At 42.0% G+C, this 24,631-nt stretch overlaps 1 protein-coding gene and 1 long non-coding RNA gene across 2 annotated transcripts in view; both read left to right on the top strand.

The window, feature by feature from the left end:
* Positions 1-24,631, top strand: part of Itfg1 (integrin alpha FG-GAP repeat containing 1) — a 129,925-nt gene that overhangs the window by 43,925 nt on the left and 61,369 nt on the right. Inside the window, exons 7-8 of the mRNA XM_051169049.1 lie at positions 14,486-14,547; positions 18,440-18,521. Of these exons, the coding sequence (XP_051025006.1) occupies positions 14,486-14,547; positions 18,440-18,521 (144 nt within the window). The remainder of the gene's footprint in view (positions 1-14,485; positions 14,548-18,439; positions 18,522-24,631) is intronic.
* Positions 16,118-16,664, top strand: LOC127209415 (uncharacterized). The gene is made up of 3 exons (XR_007833193.1): positions 16,118-16,227; positions 16,289-16,336; positions 16,581-16,664. It is a non-coding gene; the product is annotated as an uncharacterized LOC127209415 (long non-coding RNA).

The raw sequence follows: 24,631 nt of genomic DNA, 5'->3' as shown, positions 1-24,631 counted from the left end.
AATGAGGCTGCCATGGAGGGCTAGTCTGTGCTTTGGAGGTGGGGCCTAGGCGCCACTTTGTGAGCTTCCTGCTGACCCGTAAACAACAGTAGCACCTAGACATCTATCAGCTTGCACAGATATGAGGCACCAGAAAGGGGCTGCAATTAAGAGCCGTCAGCGATTAAACCTCAAAGAATGGTGTCATCTCCTTTTTGCAGTAAAACAGCATCTCTGAATCCAGCTCTACTCCTAAAGCTTGTTACTGTTGTTTGTTTGTGCCTCTCATTGTGCTACCTTTGGCCTAAAATGTTTTTTTTTTTTTTTTTTAATAATGTAAGACTTGTGATGCTGTTCTCAGAGCCTGTAGCTGGATGTCTGTCCAGTATTCTGGGATGCCCATGCTTTTAACAGGCCTCTGTCTCTCCTGTCTTAAACTCCACGAGTGGCCAACCGATTGTCCTATTGTTTCTGACAAGGCATTAGGTGCATATGTACATTGCTCTGTAGTTTAATGATTGTGTGTAGATTCCTTTGGACTGTTTTTAAAAGCTGTTTTAAGTTTATCCATATTCCGTGAAGGTTCTTAATAGTTACTTGGATGGTTCTTTCTTGGTAAAGTAGTTGGTCTGTGATTTAGGTATTCTGATAACTGCCTTTGTTTCCACCACATCTCTATGTGTTCTGAACACACTTAAGTTTGAACTTCCCCACATGCTCTTTTGGATCAAGTGAGCTTGATCAAGTGAGCCAGTGTTGCAGCCTGCCTTTCCTCCATGGCATAATCTTGAGCCATAAAGATGCCCTTCTGAATACCACCACTGTTTTACAGAAAAGTGGTCATGTTCCTTATTCTGAAGAGAAATGAATAAACATCTATGTATCCCAGAGCAGGCACTAATGAACAAGGATCCGATTCTATCCAGGTCCAGCTTAGGGAACAATGAGTTTATTGGGCTTACAAGAGCATGGGGGAGGAGTTACTTAGAGGAGCTGTGTTAACTCCCAATGTGTTAACAGCCATGTCACTGACAAGTTGCACCCCAGTGGAGGTGACAACCTTCCCAAAAGCTGCAGATGGAATCCCCCTTTTAGACTTTCATGTGTTTTAATGACACATGCAGGACTGTATATAGCTAGAGGGAGGGGCACAGGATGGAGTAAGATTTCCTCTGAGATTTCATCTCAGGTGAGGTCACCTAAGTCCATCTGTAGCGGGATGTTAAAACAGTGTGCATCTTGTGCTGGGTGTTGGTAATCTCCGCTGCTCAAGTTTGAAGATGGCCATGTCATCAAGAAGACAGTGTTCTACAAGGACAGTGCAGGATGGTAGTGTGCTTCTCGTCATCGCCTCTCATTCTAGAAAAGATCTTTTCATCTAATAAGCATTTCCCACCTAAAAGTTGTCAACCCTAATGTCACCTACTAGGTAATTTTGGTTGCATTGTCTTGAGGATGAAAATTTCATTTTGGATGCTAAGTTGAGTTATTTGGTCATGTTATCCATTCTATAACCTTTTTATATGAGAAATTTAAAAAGCATCATTAGAAATGGATTGATAAAATATTCCTTTTTGGCACAGTGTCTTAATTAAGTTTTCACGCTTTATTGATAAAAATTTTAATTTTCATTTTAGACACTTTGTCTAATAAGTTTTAGAGCATTCATCTTCTTCATTAAAGTGTGTGCCTTTAGAAATAAATTACTTTCTGTTGAAATTGATTATATTTTAATTTTTTATGGTTACAATAGACACTTCAAGTGAAGCAAGTAGTTCTTACATTGTGACTCAGACTGAAACCACTTCATAAAAGTATGTTGAGACCAGGCGCAGCTGCAGATCTCAACTACAGTGCCACTTCTCTCCCATTCTTCTCTCCTCTTTTTTTTGCAGATAGCCTCTTTCAGATATGGTTCACGGTGGAATTTGTCCTCATGTTGTCTACTGCTCCTCAGGCAAGATCTGATGCCTCATAGTCAGGAGCCCTCTGAATATGAAAGGTTCTCGTTAGAAAGGTCCTCAGGGAACCTTCACATAGCTTTACATCTTCAGGCTCATACATTGTAGCACCTTGTATTAACCCACTTACTAAATCCTGCAGCATTATAATACCATTTTCAAAAACCTTCCAGCCACTTCCTTGACACTAGAGCACCAGGCCCAACTGCCATTTTGGCCTGAGAGTCAATTTTATTTTTCAAAGTTAAGAATGTATAGTAAAAAGCTTACACAGTGAGATTGGTTAGAGTCAAAGTCTCTATGTGTGGGTGAGCTTTTGTACAGGGAAAACAGCTGTTCTGAAGTTGTGGGGCTTTGCGTTGGGTTTCCCTTTCAGTATCAAGTGTATGTTTATGCACTTATCCACCACCAAAGCCATTGCCCGCTGTTGGCTGTTGTGAGGAGTGCTGCCTGTGAGTGCAGGTGTCTTCTCTGTGTCAGTTTCATTACCTTTGGTTTTAGTCCCAGAGTAGGGAGGCTTGAATAATAACCTTGCCTTCATCTTCTGCTATTATGAAGAACAGTGTGGAGGGGCCACACTGTTCTTCATAATAGCTATGCTGATTTATACTACAAATCAGTGTAAAAGAATTCTCTATTTCTGCATGGTCTCCCAACAATTTTTTTCTTTCTGATAAGTTATTCTAATTAGAGAGACATCTCATTGTGCCTTTTGATTGGTAGTTCTCTGATGACATTGAGCATAATTTCTTTTTTACTTTGGTTTTTTGTTTTGTTTTGTTTTTTTGTTTGGTTGGTTGATTGGTTGGTTTGGTTTGGTTTGGTTTGGTTTGGTTTGGTTTGGTTTGGTTTGGTTTTTCGAGACAGAGTTTCTCTGTGTAGCCTTGGCTGTCCTGGACTCACTTTGTAGACCAGGCTGGCCTCGAACTCACAAAGATCCACCTACCTCTGCCTCCCAAGTGCTGGTATTAAAGGCGTGCGCCACCACACCCGGCATAATTTCTTATATGTATTGGTCTCATATTTTTTTCATTTGAGAAATGTTTGAGATCGTTTGCCTATTTTTAAGTTGTGCTATTTGTTAAGTGTTGCGGTCTTGTGCCCTTTCTATACCCAGATATACACAGCCACTGTCAGAGAAATACTGCCAGCATTTTATTCTTCTTTCCTCTGATGGTTTCCTTTGTCATGTTTAGTTTTGATGCCTTTGGGGTCATATCCAAAAACACTGGCTAGAAGTGTTGGCTCTGTGTTCTCTTCTGGTATTATGACTTTGTAATTTCAGTTCTTACATTTTTGTCTTTGAAGCATTTTAGGTCAGTAACCTGTATTCCTACATTTATTGAAGAGGCTGTACTCTCTTCAGTTAACTGTTTCGATGCCTTTGGTGGCTGTCTGTGGGTCTATAGAGAGATTTCCACTCTTGCACTGTTGTATGTGATCTTGTCAGTATCATGCTGTCCTGTAGTTTATCTTGGCACTGGAATTATGATGCCTCAAACTTTGTTCCTGTCAGTCATAGACACTGGTTGCTTGGCTGTTCACCATCCTTTGTGGCTATATATGAATTTCTCCTTGTAGATTTGATGTTTGCTGTGTGTGATTGGGTACAGCAGTTTTGGGAGCATCTCAGACTGCAGCTGTTGCTTCTTCCTGTTGGGTCTCTTAATCACTGTACAGTGGCATTCTGTATCTCCTTTCACAGTCTGTGACCTAACGTCTGTTTTATTATATACACCCATCTCTCACCCTTCCCTTCTCAGTTTATGTATGTCTGTCAGGTGAAGAAAGTTTCATTTTTCTTTTTCTTTTCCTTTTTTTTTTTTTTTGTTTTTTGTTTTTGTTTGTTGTTTGTTTGTTTGTTTGTTTTGAGACAGGGTTTCTCTGTGTACCTCAGCTGTGCTGCACTCACTTTGTAAACGAGGAAGGCTTCACAGAGATCCACCTGCCTCTGCCTCCCCAAGTGCTGGGATTACAGGTTCCTGCCACCGGGCCCAGCTTGAAGGAAGTTTCTTGCAGTCACCTCATTCACTGGGTCTAGTTTTTACTCTTTTGAGTTATTTTAAGAGCTTGGTCTTTGTGCTCAGTAATCTTACTTTTATCTAGCAATTCTTCTGTTCAGGCCTTGTTCTGGTTTGTTTTTTTAGTTTATTGAGTCCTTTACTACAAATGTTCTGATTCATTCTGAATTCTGCTCCCCCTTCCTGGATTTCTCACTCATCTCACAGCCTGTTTTACCCATTTCTGTGAGTTGATTGACTGTATCCTCTTGTATTTTGCTGTTTCATATTTTTTTAAGTGTAGAACATTTTTATTACATTTACTTAAGTGTGTGTGTGCATGCATGCTGTGCCTGTCAAAGGACAGCTCAGGGAGTCAGTTCTCTCTGTCCATCCTCGAAATCTGCTCACAAGCCTTGTAGTTGTCCCCGTAGCCACATCTTCCTGGCTCTGTTTTCATGGTTTGTTTGTTTGTTTGATTCTTGAAAAAGTGACCAATCTTTTCTTTGTGGTTTTCATGTTTCTTTAGAGGTGACATGTTGGCTAGTTGGTCTGTTTAAAATATTGTTTGTGGGGCTGGAGAGATGGCTCAGAGGTTAAGAGCACTGTCTGTTCTTCTGGAGGTCCTGAGTTCAATTCCCAGAAACCACATGATGGCTCACAACCATCTATAGTGAGATCTGGTGCCATCCTCTGTCTTGCAGGCAAAACACTGTATATGTAATAAATAAATAAATCTTTAAAATTATATATAATATATATATATTGATATACTGCTTGTGTCTTCATGTGTGTGTTTGAGCATTTGATTGTCACTTTATCTCTAGCAATCTTTTTTTGTTTTGTTTTGTTTTGTTTTTTCGAGACAGAATCTCTCTGTGTAGCCTTGGCTGTCCTGAACTCACTTTGTAGACCAGGCTGGCCTCGAACTCACAGCAATCCACCAGCCTCTGCCTCCCAGGTGCTCGGATTAAAGGCGTGCGCCACCACGCCCGGCTATCTCTACCAATCTTATGGGTTAATGTTCAAAGTAAAAACCTATCTCTTCATATCTACTAAGGTATCATGTTGTGTTGGCTTTCATTCCAGATGTTTGCTTTAATTTAGTGTTCATATGGCACTTTCGGTTATTATTGGCCTAGACAATGTCCATATTTCTTTAGTGGCCTAGCCCTTTCTCTGCTGACCATCAGCCCTGTTGTTTCTATGTGTCTTATTACCCCCTGATACCACATGTGGCCAGTGCCCTACCTCAAACAGTCTAATGAAATAGGTGCTGCTTTTCTTCTGGTCCTCTGTTATGAATAGAAATACAAAAGGCTCCTCTAGCCTGTGACCTTGTGACACCACATTGTAGAGATATCTCTTGAGGCTTGGCTTTGTTTAAAGTTCTGCTTTGTCTTGTTTGCCATTGAGATTTCAGCCATGTTTTTATTTCACTTACTGTTTTTTCAGTTTAAAGATTTCTCTTTTTAATTAATTTATTTATTTATTTTACATCCAGATTGCAGCTTTTCCTCCCTCTCACCCCCCATCCCCTTCCTCAAGTCCTCCTTTTCTCCTCAGAAAGGGAGGACACCTCCCATGGATATTAACCAACCTTGGCAGTAGGACTAGGTACATCTTCTCCTATTGTGGCTAGACAAGGCAGTCCAGTTAGGAGAAAGCGATCTAAAGGCAGGGAACGGAGTCAGAGACAGGCCTAGATCCTGCTGTTAGGAGTCCCACGTGAAGACTGAGCTGCACAACTTACATATGTACAGAGGTCCTAGGTCCTTTCCATGTATGCTCTCTGTTTTGTGATTCAGTCTCTGTGGGCCCAGATTAGTTAATTGATTTTGTAGATTTTCTTTTTTCTTTGTTTTGGTTTGTTTGTTTGTTTGTTGAGGGTTTTTTCCCTTTTTTTATTTATTCATTTTATATTCTGATCGAAGCCTACCTCCCTCCTTTCTGCCCAGCCTCATCCTCATCCACTCCTCCCCCTACTTTCCTCTCCCCTTCTTCTCAGAGAATGGGAGGCTCCCATGGGTACCAGTCCACCCCTGCACATCAAGTTGCAGGAAGAATAGGCACATCCTCTCACACTGAGACCAAGCAAGGAATCCAAAGGGAGGCAACAGAATCAGAGACAGCCCCTATTCCAATAGTTAGGGGACCCGCATAAATACCAAGCTGGACATCTGCTGCATATGTATAGGGGTCCTAGGTCCAGCCCATACATGCTCTTTGGTTGGTGGTTCAGTTTCTGTGAGCCTCCATAGGCTCTGGTTTGTTTAGTCTGTAGATCTTGTGGTGTCCTTGACCTCTCCATCTCCCTCAGTCCTTCTCCTCACTCTTCCACAAGATTTCCTGAACTCTGCGTATTGTTTGGCTGTGAGTTTCTGCATCTGTTTCCATCAGCTGTTGGATGAAGCCTTTCAGAAGACAATTCTGAAGGCTCCTGTCTACAAGCATAGCAGCTTATCATTATGGAAATGGGGTGGGTCTCAAGTTGGGCCAGTCACTGGGTGGCCAGTCCCTCAATCTCTGCTCCATCTTTATCCCTGCACATCTTGTAGGAAGGACAAATTTTGAGACGAAGGTTTTGTGAGTGGGTTGGTGTCCCCCTCCCTCTTCTAGGAGTTCCACCTGGCTACAAGAGGTGGCCATTTGAGGCCCCATATCTCCAGTTGCTAGGAGTCTCAGCTAGGGTCACCACCATAGACTCCCAGGAGCCTCCCCCGTCCCAGGTCTCTTGCTCATCCCAGAGGTGCCCCCCACCACCAATTTCCATTCTCCCTTCCAGCCCTTTTCCTGCCCCTGCTCTGCCCATCTCCCATCCAGGCCCCTCCTTCCTTCCACTTCCAATGTCTATACTGTTTCCCCTGCTTAGTGAGATTAAAGCATGCCCCCCTTGGAGCCTCTGTGGGCTCTTACGGTCCCAGGTTAGTTGATTGTGTAGGTTTTCTTATGATTTCCTTGACCTCTCTGGCTCCTTCAGTCCTCCTTCTCTTCTACAGGCTCTGCCAATGTTTGGCTTTGGTTCTCTGAATCTGTTTCCATCTGTTTCTGGGTGAAGCCTCTCAGATGACAGTTAATGCTAGACACCTGTCTGCAAATATAGCAGAATATCATTAATTGTATAGAAAGTGGACTGTCTCTCATGGCATGGGTCTCAAGCTGGGCCAGTCATTGGTTAGCCATTCCCTCAATTTCTGCCCTGTCTTTACCTCTACACCTCTTGTAGGCAGGAAAAGTTGTTGGTTGAAGGTTTTGGTCCTGGGTTGGTGTCCCAGTCTTTCCATAGGAAGTCTTTTCTGGTTACTAGAGATGGCTGGTTCAGGTTTCACATCCCCCATTGCTAGGAGTCTTATCTAGGATCACCCTCCTAAATCCCTGGTAGTTTCCATTATCTTGAGCTACTAGCTAGTCGCGAGATGCCCCAACACACGTTGATTCCAGTACTCTCTCCCTCCACCCTCCCCCAACTAGATCCCTCCTGTTCCCCCTCTACCCCCTTCCCCACCTAGTTGCTTCCCTCCACCAACACCCCCATTTCTATTTTATTTCCCCTACTCAGTGAGACTCAGGCATTTCCCCTTTGACTTAGCTTCTGTGGGTCTGTGTGGGTCTGTATTGCAGCATGGTTATCCTGTGCTTTATGGCTAATGCCCGTTTATAAGTGACTACATACCATGTTTGTCTTTCTGGGTCTGGGTTATCTTACTCAGGATGATTCTTTCTAGTTCCATCCATTTGCCTGCAAATTTTAAGTTGTCGTTGTTTTTAATAGCTGAGTAATATTTCATTGTGTTAATATACCGCATTTTCTTTATACATTCTTGGGCTTTTATAATATTTTTCCAATTTTCTAAATCATTTCACAATTTTTCCCATAATTGGTAGGATTGCTTGTCTGTGTTCTCTTGAAAGCTCTTTGAATTTCCTTGGAATTGTTACTTTAAAGTCTTTATCATGCATTTTTCAGCATCATGTTATTTGTGCCTGTAGTAGTATTGTGTTTTCTTGAAAGCATCCTGTTGTTCTTTGTTGTTATTTTACTTCTCTGATAATTTGCCCATATGTTGAAATTAGTTATTTTCACCAATTTTTATAAAATCACTTTTATGGTAGACCACATTCTTCTGAAAATGAGTTTGGTATTGATGTCTTAGTTGTCTTTGGTGTTGATCTGATAGGCTTGCTTTCCAGTTGGGGACTGTAGTAGAGTCTCTTTCAGCAGTAATTGATGGCTCTGGTCAAGGAAGATGCCATTGCCAAAGGGCCAGATGCTACTTCAGCAGCAAAGGTAGCAGTAGTGCACATAGCAGTGGGATGGATAACCCTGGGTGTGGTGATACTGCATCATTCACTCCCAGCACCCAGGAAGGAACACCACCAATGCAAGGGCCTCTAGCAGTCAATTGTGTCTCTGGTGTTATGATCTTTAATAGATGTGTCCCCTCAACCTTGAACAAACTCCATTGATAATGTGGCTCCTTTGGTAGCTCTAGGAATGATAATGGTGTATGGCCCATGATAGGTTCATCTGAAAGCAGGGGCCAATAAGAGGTACGTTCTCAGTCTTTCTGATACATCATGACAGTAGCAACGATCAGTAATAGGAGCCATACAACATGAGAGGTTCACTCTTAGAGTGGTGCATGTGCTCCACAGGGCCACACACCAACAATGGCGTGTGTAGAGGAAGCTGGGGTTGGAGACTGCTGCGTTGTTTTTAAGCCTGATGATAGCACACCACAGAAGCAGGCACTGAGAGGGCGGAGCCAAGTGCCTTGTTTTTCAGGGCTGGGTTAGTATCCCCTATTTTGTTGAACAACCTGTTTTCTATAGTGTAAGACACTGCATGAACTTGGATATTAGGGCCGTAGTTGAACTGCTGAGTCTAATTGAGTTGTGAGTTGACAGCCTTTTTTATACAAGTGGTTAGATATGTGTTTGCGCTTCCGTGTGTGTGTGTGTGTGTGTGTGTGTGTGTGTGTGTGTGTGTCTTCTAGGGTAGTGTGAATTCTAACAATGGTTTAGTTTCCAATATGTCACTGTACTGCAGCAGTGTGGACCTAGACACTGGAAACTCACAATCCAAGTTCTTCATATAAAGCAAAGCTACTGTGCCAATTCCAAGCAACTCCGCTGATTGAGAGAGCTCCACAGTTCTCCTGTGGCTAGGGCTGCTGGCATTCTGACCAGTAGCATCTGCTAGGGCTGTCTCATTTCCCATGACAGAGCCTGAGCGGTAGTTTCCAGTGTACTTTGTTCCCCTTCCGAGCTGCCAGTCCAGATCTCTGGGTCTTCCTTGCTGAAGTAATGCCTTCCTGCAGCCACTCGTCGTGAAGTGCTGCTTAGTGTGAGCTCTTCCGCAAGAGCTGACCATGCGCCACCTCTGTGTGCCCATCATGGAGTCTCCACACTTACGTAATCTCGAACCAGCCATGCCTAGCCATCAGGACTTTCTTGTCACACTGTCAATTGGCATAGCTGTAGCTGTTGAATGCACTGTCCTTATCATTAGAATTTTGACCATATTCATGTAAAAGCCCGAAGTATTAGACATCAGAGTACTCTCTCGAGACAACAGAGCTGTCCTTGCTGGTCTGACTGTGCTGCTCAGCACTTTAGCTGGGCCAGCTCCACATTCTCATCTGCTTTTTCTGGCCACTTTTAGTAGCAATTGCTGTTGGTTTGGTTCCCTGGGAAACAGACTCTGAGACGCTCCTATGTAGGAAGTTTCATTTTAAGAAATACTCTAATAATGGATGAGAGGGAAAGGAACAAGAGTTGGATTTTGATCCAATGTTGGTTAAAAATTCAACTGACTAACTACAGTGCAGCTGTGAACATGGAATCAGTGACCACCAGGGTTTTCCTGAATTGTTTGTGTATTTGTCCTTTTGACAATGTATTGGCAGGTTATTGAATGTGGGCTTCTCAATCCCTCTTTCAGACTGACTACTTAGGGCTGCCTAATAGCAGTATTGCCAGCTGCTCATCAGGGAAATCCTTCAGTCCTAGGAGGTGGCCTGGGAGCATTATCTTAGGTGTAGGTCCTTTCATTCTCTCATGTGACTTACTCATACCCATCAGAGAGAGTGAGACTTTTTGGCTTTGTTGACTAAATTTTATTACATGTATTTATTATGTATGTGTTGAGGTGGAGGTTGGAGAACAGTTTACTAGAGACAGCATCTTTGGCCCAGCATCTTTAGCCACTGAGCCATCTTGTACATCTCTTTTTTTTTTTTTTTTTTAATCTTTTAGAATTTCACATATGGGAACTATATTACATTATTCCTACCCCTTCTTCTTTCCAACTCTTCTCATGTCAGCTCCACTATCTTTCCCATTTATGACCTATTTATCCTTTATTTACTTAATTATCTATTTATTTTTATATATTGTGCACATGCACAGAGATGTGTATATGGATATAACGTTCTGAGCCCATTTAGTATTGTTCACATAAATGTGTGGTTAGGGCTGACAGCAGGGTTGACTGACTTTCCGTCGTCAGACCTGTCCCTGGAAAAGACTGATTCTTCCTCTCTGAGCAGGTATTAGTTGCCTTGTTCTTCATGTAGGGGTGTGACCTTGTAAGAGTGCTCCTGTCCACCTTGGCGTGTCAGCAGGTGCGTGTCATGGATGCAGCTTCCCCGTCACATGTAGGAGACACTGTCTTATAGCTGACGTCCTAAAGTTTTTTCTGACAGTTATTTCATTCACTCTGAAATGTAATTCTTTATACTGAGTTATTAATAATTAATCAGCTCTGTTTTTATCTCTTCAAGTAGTAAACCTTGTTCTTTAACCTCTTTACGTAATTTAAAACTGATTTTTTTTTTAAAACTATCTAAAAGGACTTAAAGTTCCTCATGTAGCTTTAGTGCTTTGCACAATTTTAACAAGCAGCTAGTGAAACCATAAAAATAGCACTGTATATTATAGTTCTTAAGTTTTCCAAATATGCACAAAGCAAGATGCTCATAATTTACCACAATTTATATGATCACTATACTAACACTCATGTAGTGACCCCAGGAAAAATAGAATTGTCTTCTAGGGGTGACAGCAAATCGCTAGTTGTCCTCTACTGTGTGTATTAACCGAGTAGCTCCAGGCCCCTGAAGATTGTCTGCAGTGAGCCTTAGAGTCCTTGTTGGGAGCATGCCTACTCACTTACCACTAGGCAGGCCCAGCATTTCAGTAGCATGTGTTGATCACTCTGAACAGCTCTGATCTGTAACTAGTTGTCCTGTAGTAAAAGCATGCGCCTCCCTTCTGGGTTTACTTCGTTCAAGTAGGTCAGAATTCATATCAAATGTGTCTTAGTGATTCTGAAACCTCTGTGGACAATAGTACTTTTTAATCCCAAATCACTTTCATATGCTGATTACTAGCTTTTCAAATCATTTAAAACCATAATCGTGTGTGTGTGTGTGTGTGTGTGTGTGTGTGTGTGTGTGTGTGTGTGTGTTTAATCCAGCTAGCCAACAATGGCTGCCTATGAATAGATGGTCCAAGAATCCAGCAGTTGCTCAGTCCATTGAAGATGGATGTCTCAGCTGGTCACCAGTGTATGCCAGAATCCCAAAGTAGTAATCTCTAATGCCAGTGAAGGAGTGGATTTGCTAATGAGGGCAAGAACAAGCAGGTAAGGAGGAAGAGGAGGAGGAAGAGGCAGCAGCTTCCTTCTTCCATGTCCTTTACATAGGCTTCCAGCAGAAGATGTGGCCCAGATTAGATGTGGATCTTCCCACCTTAAAGATCTGGATTAGAGGGCTGGAGAGATGGCTCAGCAGTTAAGAGCACCGGCTGCTCTTCCAGAGGTCCTGAGTTCAATTCCCAGCAGCCACATGGTGGCTCACAACCATCTGTAATGTGATCTGATGTGCACAGTATACATAATAAATAAGCAAAAAATATTTTTAAAAAAAAGATCTGGATTAGAATGGATTTTTCCATTTCAAATTACTTAATCAGCTATTTTGGGGTTTTAGTTAATTCCAGAAGTATTACAACCAATAATAGCCACATGGTCAATCACATTTACTTGCTCAATAATAATTTAAACATATGCTCCTTCCAAGTACATAAAAACCACAGAACTAAGAATCAGTTGAGCAAGGCTCCCTCCAACACCCAAGAATGTCCAAAGATATTTGTGAGTTCAGAATGTCGCCATGGAATAACAACAGAGAAAAATGCTCTCTTATATATCCCCAAGACACAGTCTGCCAAGGAAAGCCAAGGCAGGAACTAAAATAGGCAGGAACCAGGAGGCAGGAGCAGAGACAGAGGCCATGGAGCAGTGCTGCTTATGGGTGTGCTCTTCGTGGCTTGCCCAACCTTTCTTATAGCATCAAGACCACCCACCCAGAAGAGTGCCACCCACAGTGAGCTGGTTCCTCCCAAGTCAATCACTAATTAAGAAAATGCTGTCTACCCTTGCCTACATTCCCAGTCTTATAAAGGCATTTTCTCTGTTGAGGCTCCTTCCTCTCGGTGACTATAACTGTGTCAGGTTGGTGTAAAACTAGCTAGCACAAGGGCAAGGACAGATGGCATGCACATGTAGATGCAAGTAGATGGGGGGGGGGGTATAGCAAAGTCTGACGGCCACTACTCTGTCAGAGTATGCCTGTGTGAGTAGAAGGCTGGAGCAGGGACACAGATGAGAAATTTGCCCGTGGGAGGTGAGAGGTGCTCTAAAGTCTGAATAAAAGGAATGAGATCAACTGGGCGTGCTTGTTAAGTGTTCTCAGTGTAAGGTGACGGATGCGTAATAGAGTGACAGGAGATTGCTGGGAGGTTGCCACATAAGTGTGAAAGTGAACACCTCACCTAGAGCATGCCTGTGACAATGGAGGTGTCAGTCACCTTCATCAAACACTAATTCTCTGTGTGGAGGCAAAGGGGCTTCCGTCAGATAGTAGGAATGCTGAGGTGATGATATGTGGGCATAAAAACTAGCCTACCTGGAGTCAGGAGTCTAAGATCAACTAATTATAAGAGTGAACAAATTACTTAGCATTCTTTGAACACGGCTATAATAATTACATATACCACCTTTCTAAGCTTGTATAAAATTTGAAAAAAATAATAAAATGTGAGTGTAAGTTTTCTAAGCATCATGTTGGGGGAAAGCATTTCTTTAAAATATTCATGATCTCACCTCACACCAAATAATTGCCATTTTAGAGCATTTACGAATGAAACCATGGGCTGGAGAGATGGCTCAGAGGTTAAGAGCACTGACTGCTCTTCCAGAGGTCCTGAGTTCAATTCCCAGCAACCACATGGTGGCTCATGAAAATCTATACTAGGACCTGTTGCCTTCTTCTGGTGTGCAGGCATATGTGCAGGCAGAGCACTGTGTACATAATAAATAAATAAAATTGTTAAAAAAAAAAAAAAAGAATGAAACCACTTGAATGTTCCAAGAGTCACCTCTTAGGCTTCAGACTTTTAATATTCACTAAGTAAATTTACTATTATAAAAATAATAAATTTATATTCTTCAAATAGATGCTCATTCACCTGACCTTTGCATTAATAGGATGTTTGATTTCACTCTCAACCTGTTGTTTTCCAAAGACATTTATTCATGCACTTTGCAATCAGATTCTGTAGTGTGGACTCACGAATACAAATTTTCCTTACTCAGAATCATAACCTGATCTCCTGCATACTTAATGCATCCTCCAAGGTTTCGATGCTGAGATGCTATAGCTGAGCTCGGTGCTGGACCCTCCTGTGATAGACAGCTGTGGCTTTAAGGATGGAAATGTAAAATATACTCTTGATTGAAGTGTTACTGTGTACCTTGAAATAAAAATTTAAGAGCCAAGAAGTGGTAGCACACTTCTTTAATTGCAGCACTCAGGAGACAGAGGCAGGCAAATCTCTGTGAGTTCAAGCCAGGCTGGTTTACATAGTGAGTATCAGGCCAGCCAGGGCTACATAGAGAAACTGTCTCAAAAAACTAAAAAATTAAAAGATAAAATAATATTTTTTTTTTGAGACAAGGTTTCTCTGTGTAGCCTTGGGTGTCCTTGACTTAATTTGTAGACCAGGTTGGCCTTGATCTCAGTGATCTGCCTGCCTATGCTTCCCTAGTGCTGAAATTAAAGGTGTGTACCACCATGCCCAGCAATAAAATGTTTTTAATATGTAATTTTAAAAGCTAGGACAAGGCTTGTAGGTAAGAGATAATGTTTGACTGGCATGTAAGAACTGAGTTCCCATCCCCATCACTATAAAAAAGAAAAGGCTGGAAACATAATTATTTCTAAAAAATACAGATTGCTTTTGAAGGTCTTATCACAAATGTACTTTTAATAATGAAAAGTACATTTTCCATAATTATTCTAATTCAGGGTCATCTGCTTTTTTAAAAATTCTTTCAAACTTATTAAAAATGTGATCAAACAATTATGTTTAGGTAGAATCATATTAATAATCATCCTATGTATTCTGCTTCCTCCAGTTTTTAAATGTATACATCAATATGACTACAAAAATTTACATCTCCATTTGTTTTCCTTCTAGATTTATTCCTCACGACATTGTCTGCCTCTAATACTTTCCAGTTTGAGATATGGGAAAATTTGGTAAGAAATCATTTTTAAAATTTCACTTTCCATAAGGGCACACAACTTATAAAATAAGATTACTGTGATCATTTGCTTGGTTTCAGTAATAAACAGAACAGCATTAAGAGCCTTTGGTTGCATAGCGGCACTCACTGCTGACTGCTGCGGAAAGTGACTTTTTAAGGTCAAGTCCTCCACGGTTTTTAGGCATGGCTGCCAATTACAGCAATGAGCCTGCTCTAATGGGGGTGTCAGCAAGACCCCGCTGGGCTGTCAGCACTGAAAGAAGATACTGACATTTAATTTTTTAGCTTGGTGATTCATGAACTTTTTTTTTAAGTAACTTTTTTTCTCCTCACCTTTAGTCTTACATAATAACATAAAGAAATAAATAACTGGGAGAGATAAGAAGGGATGGGGTGGCATAATCAAAATATATACGTTTATGGAAGTATGAAAAGCAATTAATTTTGAAGGAATAATTTAAAACAAATGACAGTAAGATTAAGATTAAAGGGCCTTTCCCTGTAGGTATTTCTCCTTTTCTAGTAGTTAATAAAGGAATCTCAAGGCAGATCATGATTTGATTTTTAGCATGAGTACAGGTCATATGAAAGACAAATTAATGGCGAGGCAACCACCAGAAGTATCAAAGCTCAACTCCAGACTGCATAATGGAAAGCGGACTTCAAAGCCAGTAAAAGTGGCCAACTCATGACATTTCTCTCACATTAGTCAAGTGTGACAGTCTCTTCTCTCCTAATCTGTTCGGCAGCATGTTAGAGGGAAGCACATTAATGCACAGTAGGCACCAAAGTTTAGTTTTAGGTCTTTTGATTTTCCACCTAATTACTCCTGGCTATCTGGCTATCTTTTATTCAGTCCAAATTAAAGCCAAGCCCTTAGAGATGCTATGAAAATTCTGGTGCTAGAGAACGCGTTCTGATAGATGCCCAGCACGGCAAGAGGGAAGAGATGGCTAGAAGGTCAGCGCTGACACATGACCGCGGCTTGAGAAAGAAAGAAGACTTCCATTTAAACAAGATCCGAGCCTCTAAATGATGCTTCTAAATGACAGCAGGTGGCTCTTTAATGGGGCGAGGAAAGTGCTAAAGTACAAAGAAGCTCAGTGTCCTGTGTTTATAAAAATGTAGCTGCATTTTTGTTTCTGATGATATAAATCTTGTTGCTATGTGTTTTATACTCGGCACAAAGACTTCCACTGCTAGAGAGCACTTGCTCAGAGACGGCTTAGAGCACCAAATACCTATTTGATTAGTGTATGCTGGGGATGAGAGGGCAAACCCCCATACAGATAAGTAGGACATTTACATGACAAGATGAGGCACTTTTACATGTGCAGGGTCCTCTCATCCTAGCCTAATGTACAGGGAAGCAAGTAAAGCAAAGCAGTGCTCATGATGCCTACAGCATCCTGACTGGCAGGATCAGTGAATAATCATTGAAGTAAAAGTTACTCAAGCACTTGGATAAAAACTAGGCAGAGTGACGCACTTGGGAGGTTGAGACACAGTTGAGTTGAGGCCAGCCTGCTCTACGTGGCACATTCCAGGCCAGCCCATGCTATATGATGAGACCCTGCCTCAAACAAAAATAAAAAACAAAGCAAACAAAATTTAGAAAACAGGGGACTAAGGAGATCACCCAGCATTTAAGAGCACTAGCTGTTCTTCCAAGGTCCCTGGGCTTGAGTGTCAGTCCCAGTACCCACACAGTGGCTCACAGGTCCAGTGCTCAGGACCCTGGGCTTGAGTGTCAGTCCCAGTACCCACACGGTGGCTCACAGGTCCAGTGCTCAGGACCCTGGGCTTGAGTGTCAGTCCCAGTACGCACACGGTGGCTCATAGGTCCAGTGCTCAGAGTCCAGGGCTTGAGTGTAAGTCCCAGTACCCACACGGTGGCTCACAGGTCCAGTGCTCAGAGTCCAGGGCTTGAGTGTAAGTCCCAGTACCCACACGGTGGCTCACAGGTCCAGTCCTAAGGACCCTGGGCTTTAGTGTCAGTCCCAGTACCCACACGGTGGCTCACAGGTCCAGTGCTCAGAGTCCAGGGCTTGAGTGTAAGTCTCAGTACCCACACGGTGGCTCACAGGTCCAGTCCTAAGGACCCAGAGCTTGAGTGTAAGTCTCAGTACCCACACGGTGGCTCACAGGTCCAGTGCTCAGAGTCCAGGGCTGCCTTCTGGCCTCCACACGCACTGCACACATGTGATACACAAGCACACACACGGGCAGAAAATTCACACGCGAAAAAAAATCGTTAAACTTGCTAAGATGGTAAGACAGGTTGACTTAGGGAGACTGTTTACAATTGGGATTGATGTAGGGATGACATTATTGGGCTCAACTACAAATACAAAAAGAAAAGTGAAATTTTAAAGTTAGGAACAGAAGAAGTTACTAAGAGGAAAGAATGATCTTTGTCTGAACTCAGCAACAGAGCAGAGCTAGTAGCTAACTGAAGGAAGAGGCACTCTGACTAACCTCATTTAGTTGCAATTTTGAAATTCTCTAAGGATGGAAATAAAAGGCCAAGTAAGAGTCTACCAGAAGTTATGCCAAAGAGAGACTTTGTGTCAGTACTCACAATAACACTGACTATATCACGAACATAAATGAAGGGAAATTTATAGATTGAAAATTAACTCATTCAGATTACAAACTTGCTGGCCGTTTTTAGTGAAAGACTAGCCAAATACTTTGCAGTGTTATACCAATTGACCAAGTAGAATCTCAAATGTATAAAACCACATTAACTAGTAGAACACCAGAGCCGCAACAGATCTTTTCTAGGGCATTATGCATGCTCAGCTCAGTGAGCAGGCTCTGGGGAATCCAGATGTGTGGGCCAGGAGGATGGCCAAGACTAATAGCCAGTAACTCCTCACCAGGAGATGCAATGAGAGATTGAACCTTATATTACAGAAACCAAAAGACGAGGAACAGTTGTCTCTACTGCACCCAGGATTAGCAGTAAATGCTTCAAGAAAGATTTGACATTTGAGCCGGGCGTGGTGGCGCATGCCTTTAATCCCAGCACTCAGGAGGCAGAGGCAGGCGGATCGCTGTGAGTTCGAGGCCAGCCTGGTCTACAAAGCGAGTCCAGGACAGCCAAAGCTACATAGAGAAACCCTGTATCAAAAAACCAAAAAAAAAAAAAAAAAGATTTGACATTTGAAATGGCTGGTAGGATTTTAATGATGGAAAGTCAGAGGGGAGGAGACAGGGAAGAGTACAAAAATCACCAGATGCACTCAGAGTAGAAAAGAGCCAATTAGATACAGATGATGAAATAAATGTTGGAAAGCACGACTATAAAAAACTACTTTATACAAGATTAGAATGGACTTGACTTCTACACTAAGTAATTTAATAGTCTAGTAAGAAGCAGTCAGATGATTTCAGACTGAGAAGAAGATGAGTGTTTGTTTCCCCAGTTACTGTAGCTACTACTCCATATCAGCTGGCTGATAAAGAAAACCTGGAGTTGGTACAGCAGAGTGAGTAGGAGTCATGGTAACCTAGGGAACAGATGAATTACATAATGTAAGTGTTGGGAATGGATGAAGAGGGGTAGCTATGAGAAGGTAGGATAGCTGTTAATAAAATGACAACTTGTGTTTTGTTCTAATGAAAGAGGAAAGAAAACAACTAATTCAGGGCTCAGGGTAACATAATTTAGACTGGCCTTTCAGTCACAGAGCTTCTAGGGATGTAACTCTGGAGTGTGAGGGTGGACAGCTCCAGAGACCAGGCCCGTCACACATGTGCAGCCTTCTGTGATGATACAAGTGGGGAGGAGCAAAGGGCAGAAGGGTAGATTACTCTTCTCTTCAGTCCTCTGACTGGCCTACCATGACCTAATTCAGATTTTTCTTTTCTTTTAACAGGGTGGAAACTTCTCTATCAGTAGTGTCTTTGAAAATCCTAAAAACCTGGTGGTGGTCGGACAGTCAGCGTTTGCAGACTTTGGTAAGACTGGTTTTGCCTCTTAGTGCCCCCACATTCAGATTCAAAATACAACAGCAGTGGCTAGAGATTATCAAAATAATGGGGCATCTCACTTCTGCTTTCTCTGTTTTCTCTTAAGTGGTTATGTAGTTAGATTAGCACTGAACAAGTTGTAGAATGAAATAGAAGAAACTAAGGTAAGGATTTACTACCTAGAAAGGTTTTTAAACAAAATGCTTGTGAGGATTTTTGTCACAGAATTTTTTTAGTTTGTGTAAAATTGATTCTATCTTTAGTACAGGAAAAAATTCCATTAGAAAACCTCATATATTTTTACAAGATTGATAACTCTTACAATTAATTGCAAAAATTATACCTCTTAAGTTGTACTGAAAATAATGTAATAAAGTCGAATCATTGCCTTTAAACAAATCTAGTGTAATTGGGAAGACAAAGGATAAATATCGCAAAAATAAATAGAAGAACAATGAAAAATTGCGGCCTATAAGAGGAAAAAAGACTGTAGGTTTTTCTCACTATAGGATTGATACCACATGAAAGCTATCATGTGGCTAGTCAGTTGGCCTTTGGAGCGAGTGGACTTGGAGGCACCTGTGAGGTTGAGCTAAAAGGCTGTGGTGGCGTGTCAATGGTATGCATAGTGACCAGGAAGCACACCAGTTTGGCTTCAGTGAGTTTCTGTGAAAAATATAGAAACTTACAAATTGACTAAGCACTTTCAGTTACCAAAATAATTTCAGATAAGCAACAACTGGTTTTTATTCTGTAGAATTTGTGAAAAATATATTAACTTCCAGGAATAAAGTTAACAGGTCACAACCCCCATGGGGGCCGAGTGACCCTTTTACAAGAGTCACCTTCAACCATCAAAAAACACAGATATTAAATTATAATTCATAACTAGCAAAATTACAGTTATGAAATAGCCATGAAATAATGTTATGGTTGGGGTCAGCACAGCATGAGGAGCTGTATTAAAGGGCCACAGCATCAGGAAAGGTGAGAGCCACTGCTCTAGTGCAGTGTGCTTAAGGGAATGTTTGTTGGGCTTTGGAGACACTGCTGGAACCTGTGGGGTGCCTTGAGTCCTCTGCCTGAAGAGGGGTGATCATATGCACTCTTAGGACACTTACTTTTAGAGCTGGAAACAGTCGGGCATGGAGTTCTAGTACCATGAGGAAGGGAGAGCAGGTGCAGGTGCTGGGAAGGAAGCAGCAGCGGGGACGCTTGTTTGAATACTAGAATGATAAAAAAAATTGCTTTGAATTTGTTTTTAGGATTGTTTGTTTTATGTACATGATTGTCTTACCTTCGTGTATATATGTATGCTAGGTGCATGCCTGGTGCCTCGGGTGGTCAGAGGATGGTGTCAAATTGCCTGAAACTGGGGCTACAATAATTGTAGGCTGCTGTGTTGGTGCTGGGAGTGGAATAAGAACAGCAAACACTCTTGATCACTGAGAAACTCTCCAACCCTCTTAAAATTAGAATACGTTTATTCTGCGTAACTTCAAGAGTAGCAATGATACAAATCATAAAGATACATAAATAATGAAATCAAGCTAGATTGCATATTTAGGTCACATTCATAGTGTGGATATAAGCAAGGCTGGCACATTTAGTAAGTCTAAGCAGAGAAATAAAACCAAAGCAAGTTGGAGAATGACTTACAGGCTGCAACCCAGGTAGCTACCCCAGCAATGGCTGGCTGTGAACAGAAAGTCCAAGAATCCAGTAGTTGCTCAGTCTACCAGGCTGGTCTTCAGAATACACTGGAATCCCAGAGAAGTGGGCTGTAATGCCAGTGAAGGAAAGGACTTGCTAGCAGAGTAAAAGCAAGCAGGCAAAGAGAGAGGTTTCTCCCTTCCATGTCCTTATATAGCTTCCCACGGAAGATGTGGCCAGATTAGAGGTGAGCTTTCCCAGTTGAAATGTCTTCCTGCCTCAAGATCTGGATTAGAAGTGGATCTTCCTACTTCAAATTAAGCAAAAATCCCTCACAGATGTGCCCTCCGTTTGTGTATTTTAGTTAATTCCAGATGTTCAAGTTGACAACCAGGAGTAGCCACCACAGACTTCATGAGTGTAACTTCCTAGCCATTCCTTGGAGACACAGTCGCACTGCAGACTCCCTGTTGTTGTAGCTCTTACAAACATTTGCCCCTCTTCTGTAAAGATCCCTGAACCTTAAGTACAGGAGCTGGGCTGTGGATGTAGCCATCAGAACTGGGCTCTGCAACTCTGCATTGTGATTGGTTCTGGTTTTCTATAATAGTCTGTTGGAAAGAGAAGTTTCCTTTGTAAGGGGTGAAGATTCCACTCGTCTGTGGCTGTCTCAGTTTCTTTTCAATTGCTGTGATAAGATACATGACCAAGATAACTTGTAGAAGAAAGTGTTTATTGAGGGCTTATAGCTTCAGAGGGCTAGGGCTCATGGCCATCACGGCTGAGAGCATGCCAGCTGGCAGGCAGACATGGCACTGGAGTGTAACTAGGCTTATACACTTTGTGAAACCATGAGGCAGAGACAGCTACTGGGAATGGTGTGGCTTTTGAAACCTCAAAGTCCTCTCCCAGTGATACCTCCTCCAACAAGGCCACACCTTCCCAGACAGGGTCCACCAAGTGTTCAGATCTATGAGCCTGTGGTGGCTGTTGTCTTTCACACCTCCAAGTGCGTGTGCGGACAAGTAGTTAGAATGTACTGAGCAATTGAGCTGCTTAGTGAAGTGGCAGTTTCAGGTTGTCCTCTAAGACCCATGACTTCATAAACCCTGAGGAAGTGCCTAAGTTTCCAGTACCATGCCTGATACCCTTCTTGTTGAACTAGTCTTAGGTCCAATTTGAGAGCTATTGGTTACCACCAGGCTGTGAGGTGAGTTACTCATGTCATCACTGTGCCCTGGCTGCTGTAGTCCATAGGGGTCAGGGCTGGAGAAGACTGTTGGCTGCTTCCCTCCTGTGGAAGCTTGAGTGGCACATCCTGGTACCCTGAGAGCTAGTCCTCAGGGAGGAGGCTTTCAGGTCAGTTCCAGCTCAAAAACCTCTGGGACCTGTGTCTGAAGTGCATGGTGTCTTCAGCAGTGGGGACATACCGTCCACCTGGAGAGGAGGGGAGGCAACCAAGGCCAATAGCAGTAGCCTGTACCATTTGGGGACTGACTTGGACAACTCTGACCAACAACTCCAAAGGTGTCTTCTTATGCCTGATGATGGGGGTTTGTTAGATGGTCTTTCACTCTTAAAGAGAGCATTGTCAGCATAGATGAGAAATGTTTCACTTAAAGTGTGTGTGTGTGTGTGTGTGTTTAAGTTAAATAGTTAATATGATTCTTTATGAATTTGTCTGCCTTCCCCTTCCCTGATTAGACCCCCTAGTTTGTGCCACTCACTCTCTTCAGATCACTTGTTGCCTGCTGTTCCCCTCTCCACTGCTCCCCCAGCCCCATGTGCTCCCTCTGCCTTCCTGGTTTCTACAGTGACTCTGGGTTACGTACGTACGCACATCTGAAGCTGTAGAGCCAGGAGGCTCATATGAAGAGAACATGTGCTGCTTGTCTTTCTGAGTCTGTTACCTCAGTGTGATTTCTAGTTCAATCCATTTACCTGCCTATACCTTGGAAAATGTCCTAAATAATTTTGATGAATTATTTTAAGTAAATTTTTAAAATCCATTGATTAACTTTTGCTTTTTAAGAATCAAGCAAAGTTTCATGTATCATCCATAGAGAAAGACTAATGTATCAATCAGTATGCGTGGTTGTTTTCATTAAAGTTAACTGACTGGACTAAAAAGTGTTCAGAATTTCTAAATTAATGATGATTTCAATAGGAAACAACGTAGAACCACAAAAATTGTAACTTGTGGTCTTCATATTTTTATTTTTCTTATTTCTAAGTTCTGACCATTGAAAAAATGTTACCTTCAGCACTTACTAACATTTAATGGAAAACTATGCTTAGACAGCTTTTTAATATCCTTTTCTATCTTTATACTGACAACTTTGTTTTTATGTGATTATAGTAAAAACAACCAATTTAAATACATCTCCCCCTATCACTCCAAAGAAAGACAATAATATTATTATAAAATTTTACTAAAACAAACATTTCATCTTTACACATTGCCATGTGGCAGAGAAAGTGCTGAGACTATTCTTAGAGTGGTCTGCTAATGCTAATAGTACATGTAATGGTCAGTACTTCCGTTCCAGGTCACTTTGCGGATTGTAGTGCCACATCTCCCATTAGAGGCACGGTTAGTCCCGGGATTTCTTTCTGCTGTGTAGCAAAAAGTTACACAAGAACATCAGTTGTGATGAGTCAGACTTGCCAGATGTGGTTCTGATACATACTTTGGATGTTTTCGACTGGCAATGGTGATTGTGATGATCAGTGCTAATTGTTGACTTGATGGACTCTGGAGTCGTCTGGGAGGTGGGTCCCTGAGCATGCTGGTGAAGGACTATCTTGATTTTGTTAATTGACGTGAGGCAGCCTGTATTAACTGAGGCAGGGAGTCCTGAACTAGACAGATGTGGGAAAGCCAGCGCTCACAGGTGCGCCTTCTTTCCCTGCTTTCTGTGCTGACTGTGAGGCAATGTGACCAGCTTCCTGACGTCCTACGTCCCTCCTCAAATGGACTGGGACCTGGAGCTGCGAGCAGGAATGACCCTTTCTCTCTAGAGTTGCTTTTGTCTAGGTGACTAATCACAGCAACAGGGAAAGACGCTAAGAGAAACTTATATGAAAGTTATCAAATTGCTACTTTAAATTCTTGATTTTTTAAAAATACGTACTCAGCATTTAAAGCTGAGTTCTATATTTTTTTAGGAAAAACTGGAACCCAGGTAGGTCCCTGAAGCCTATGCGTGTAGGTTTTTATGTGATAAATTCTTGACTTATACATGAGTTTTTTACAAGGCTATACCTCAGACTTAATTACACAGTCTCAAAACTGCTGCACATTTTTAGCCGTGCCTATTAGTGTGAATGCAAAATTATCCCTTTGAATATGAAAGTTCTAGAGAATAATGATGTCTTTTACACTGATATACATTATTATTTCATAGTTTAATGGATAGCTTCAATATTTGGTACTATAACACCACTTAATTGAACATGTGTCACTATAATTCCGCTCTGATTAGTAGAACAACCCAATTCAATGCCCTGTGAACTTGACGATCACTTCGTTCTTTGATTTGTGCAGTACTGTAGTAGAGACTGCTGAAGACACCATGTCTATTCTTAGATCTAATAGATTCATACATCTAAGAAGGTGGTGAAATGTACTACTCTCTGGCAAATTATATGCAGAAAAAATTCCGTGCTGTCAGTCAGAGCAATGCAGAAGCTAAGGAATGTTGTGTTATGATGGGACTGACCACCCTGGGCTATTTTCACACAAGTCTGGCTGTTCGTGATTACCTTTTTCTTCATTCTACAACTCTGCATTTTCATTCTGCATACATGCCTTGTCCAATAATTAGGAAATGAGAGCTGTAATGATTCTTGAATATAGGTAGGTACGTAAGTCTTTTGTGTTTCACTCGCTGAAGAGCTAAACAGGGTTAGACAGGTAGGTGAGTAGGATTTTTTTTTTTAATTTATTCTTGATACATCTCAATGTTTATCCCATCCCTTGTATCCTCCCATTCTTCCCTCCCTCCCATTTTCCCCTTATTCCCCTCCCCTATGACTGTGCCTGAGGGGGATTACCTCCCCCTGTATCTGCTCATAGGGTATCAAGTCTCTTCTTGGTAACCTGCTGTCCTTCCTCTGAGTGCCACCAGGTCTCCCCCTCCAGGGGGCATGGTCAAATGTGAGGCACCAGAGTACGTGAGAAAGTCATACCCCACTCTCCACTCAACTGTGGAGACTGTTCTGACCATTGGCTAGATCTGGGTAGGGTGAGTAGGATTAATAGTGAGAGTAGGTGGGTGAAAATGCCCTTTGTTACTTTCCTTCTATTCCATTAGCAGCTTTCACAAAGCCTTTCCATGCTCCTATTCCCTTCCACAGTAGCACACAGAGACGAGTGGGCAGTGTATGTATGTAATCTGCCCTGGCCTGTTATCACGCTATCCCATAGTACTAAGTAGTCTCCA

The sequence above is a fragment of the Acomys russatus genome, chromosome 26 (assembly GCF_903995435.1).
Source record: "Acomys russatus chromosome 26, mAcoRus1.1, whole genome shotgun sequence".
Taxonomy (NCBI): domain Eukaryota; kingdom Metazoa; phylum Chordata; class Mammalia; order Rodentia; family Muridae; genus Acomys; species Acomys russatus.
Note: the sequence above shows the minus strand (reverse complement) of the source record. Positions and strands in the feature narration are given on the sequence as shown.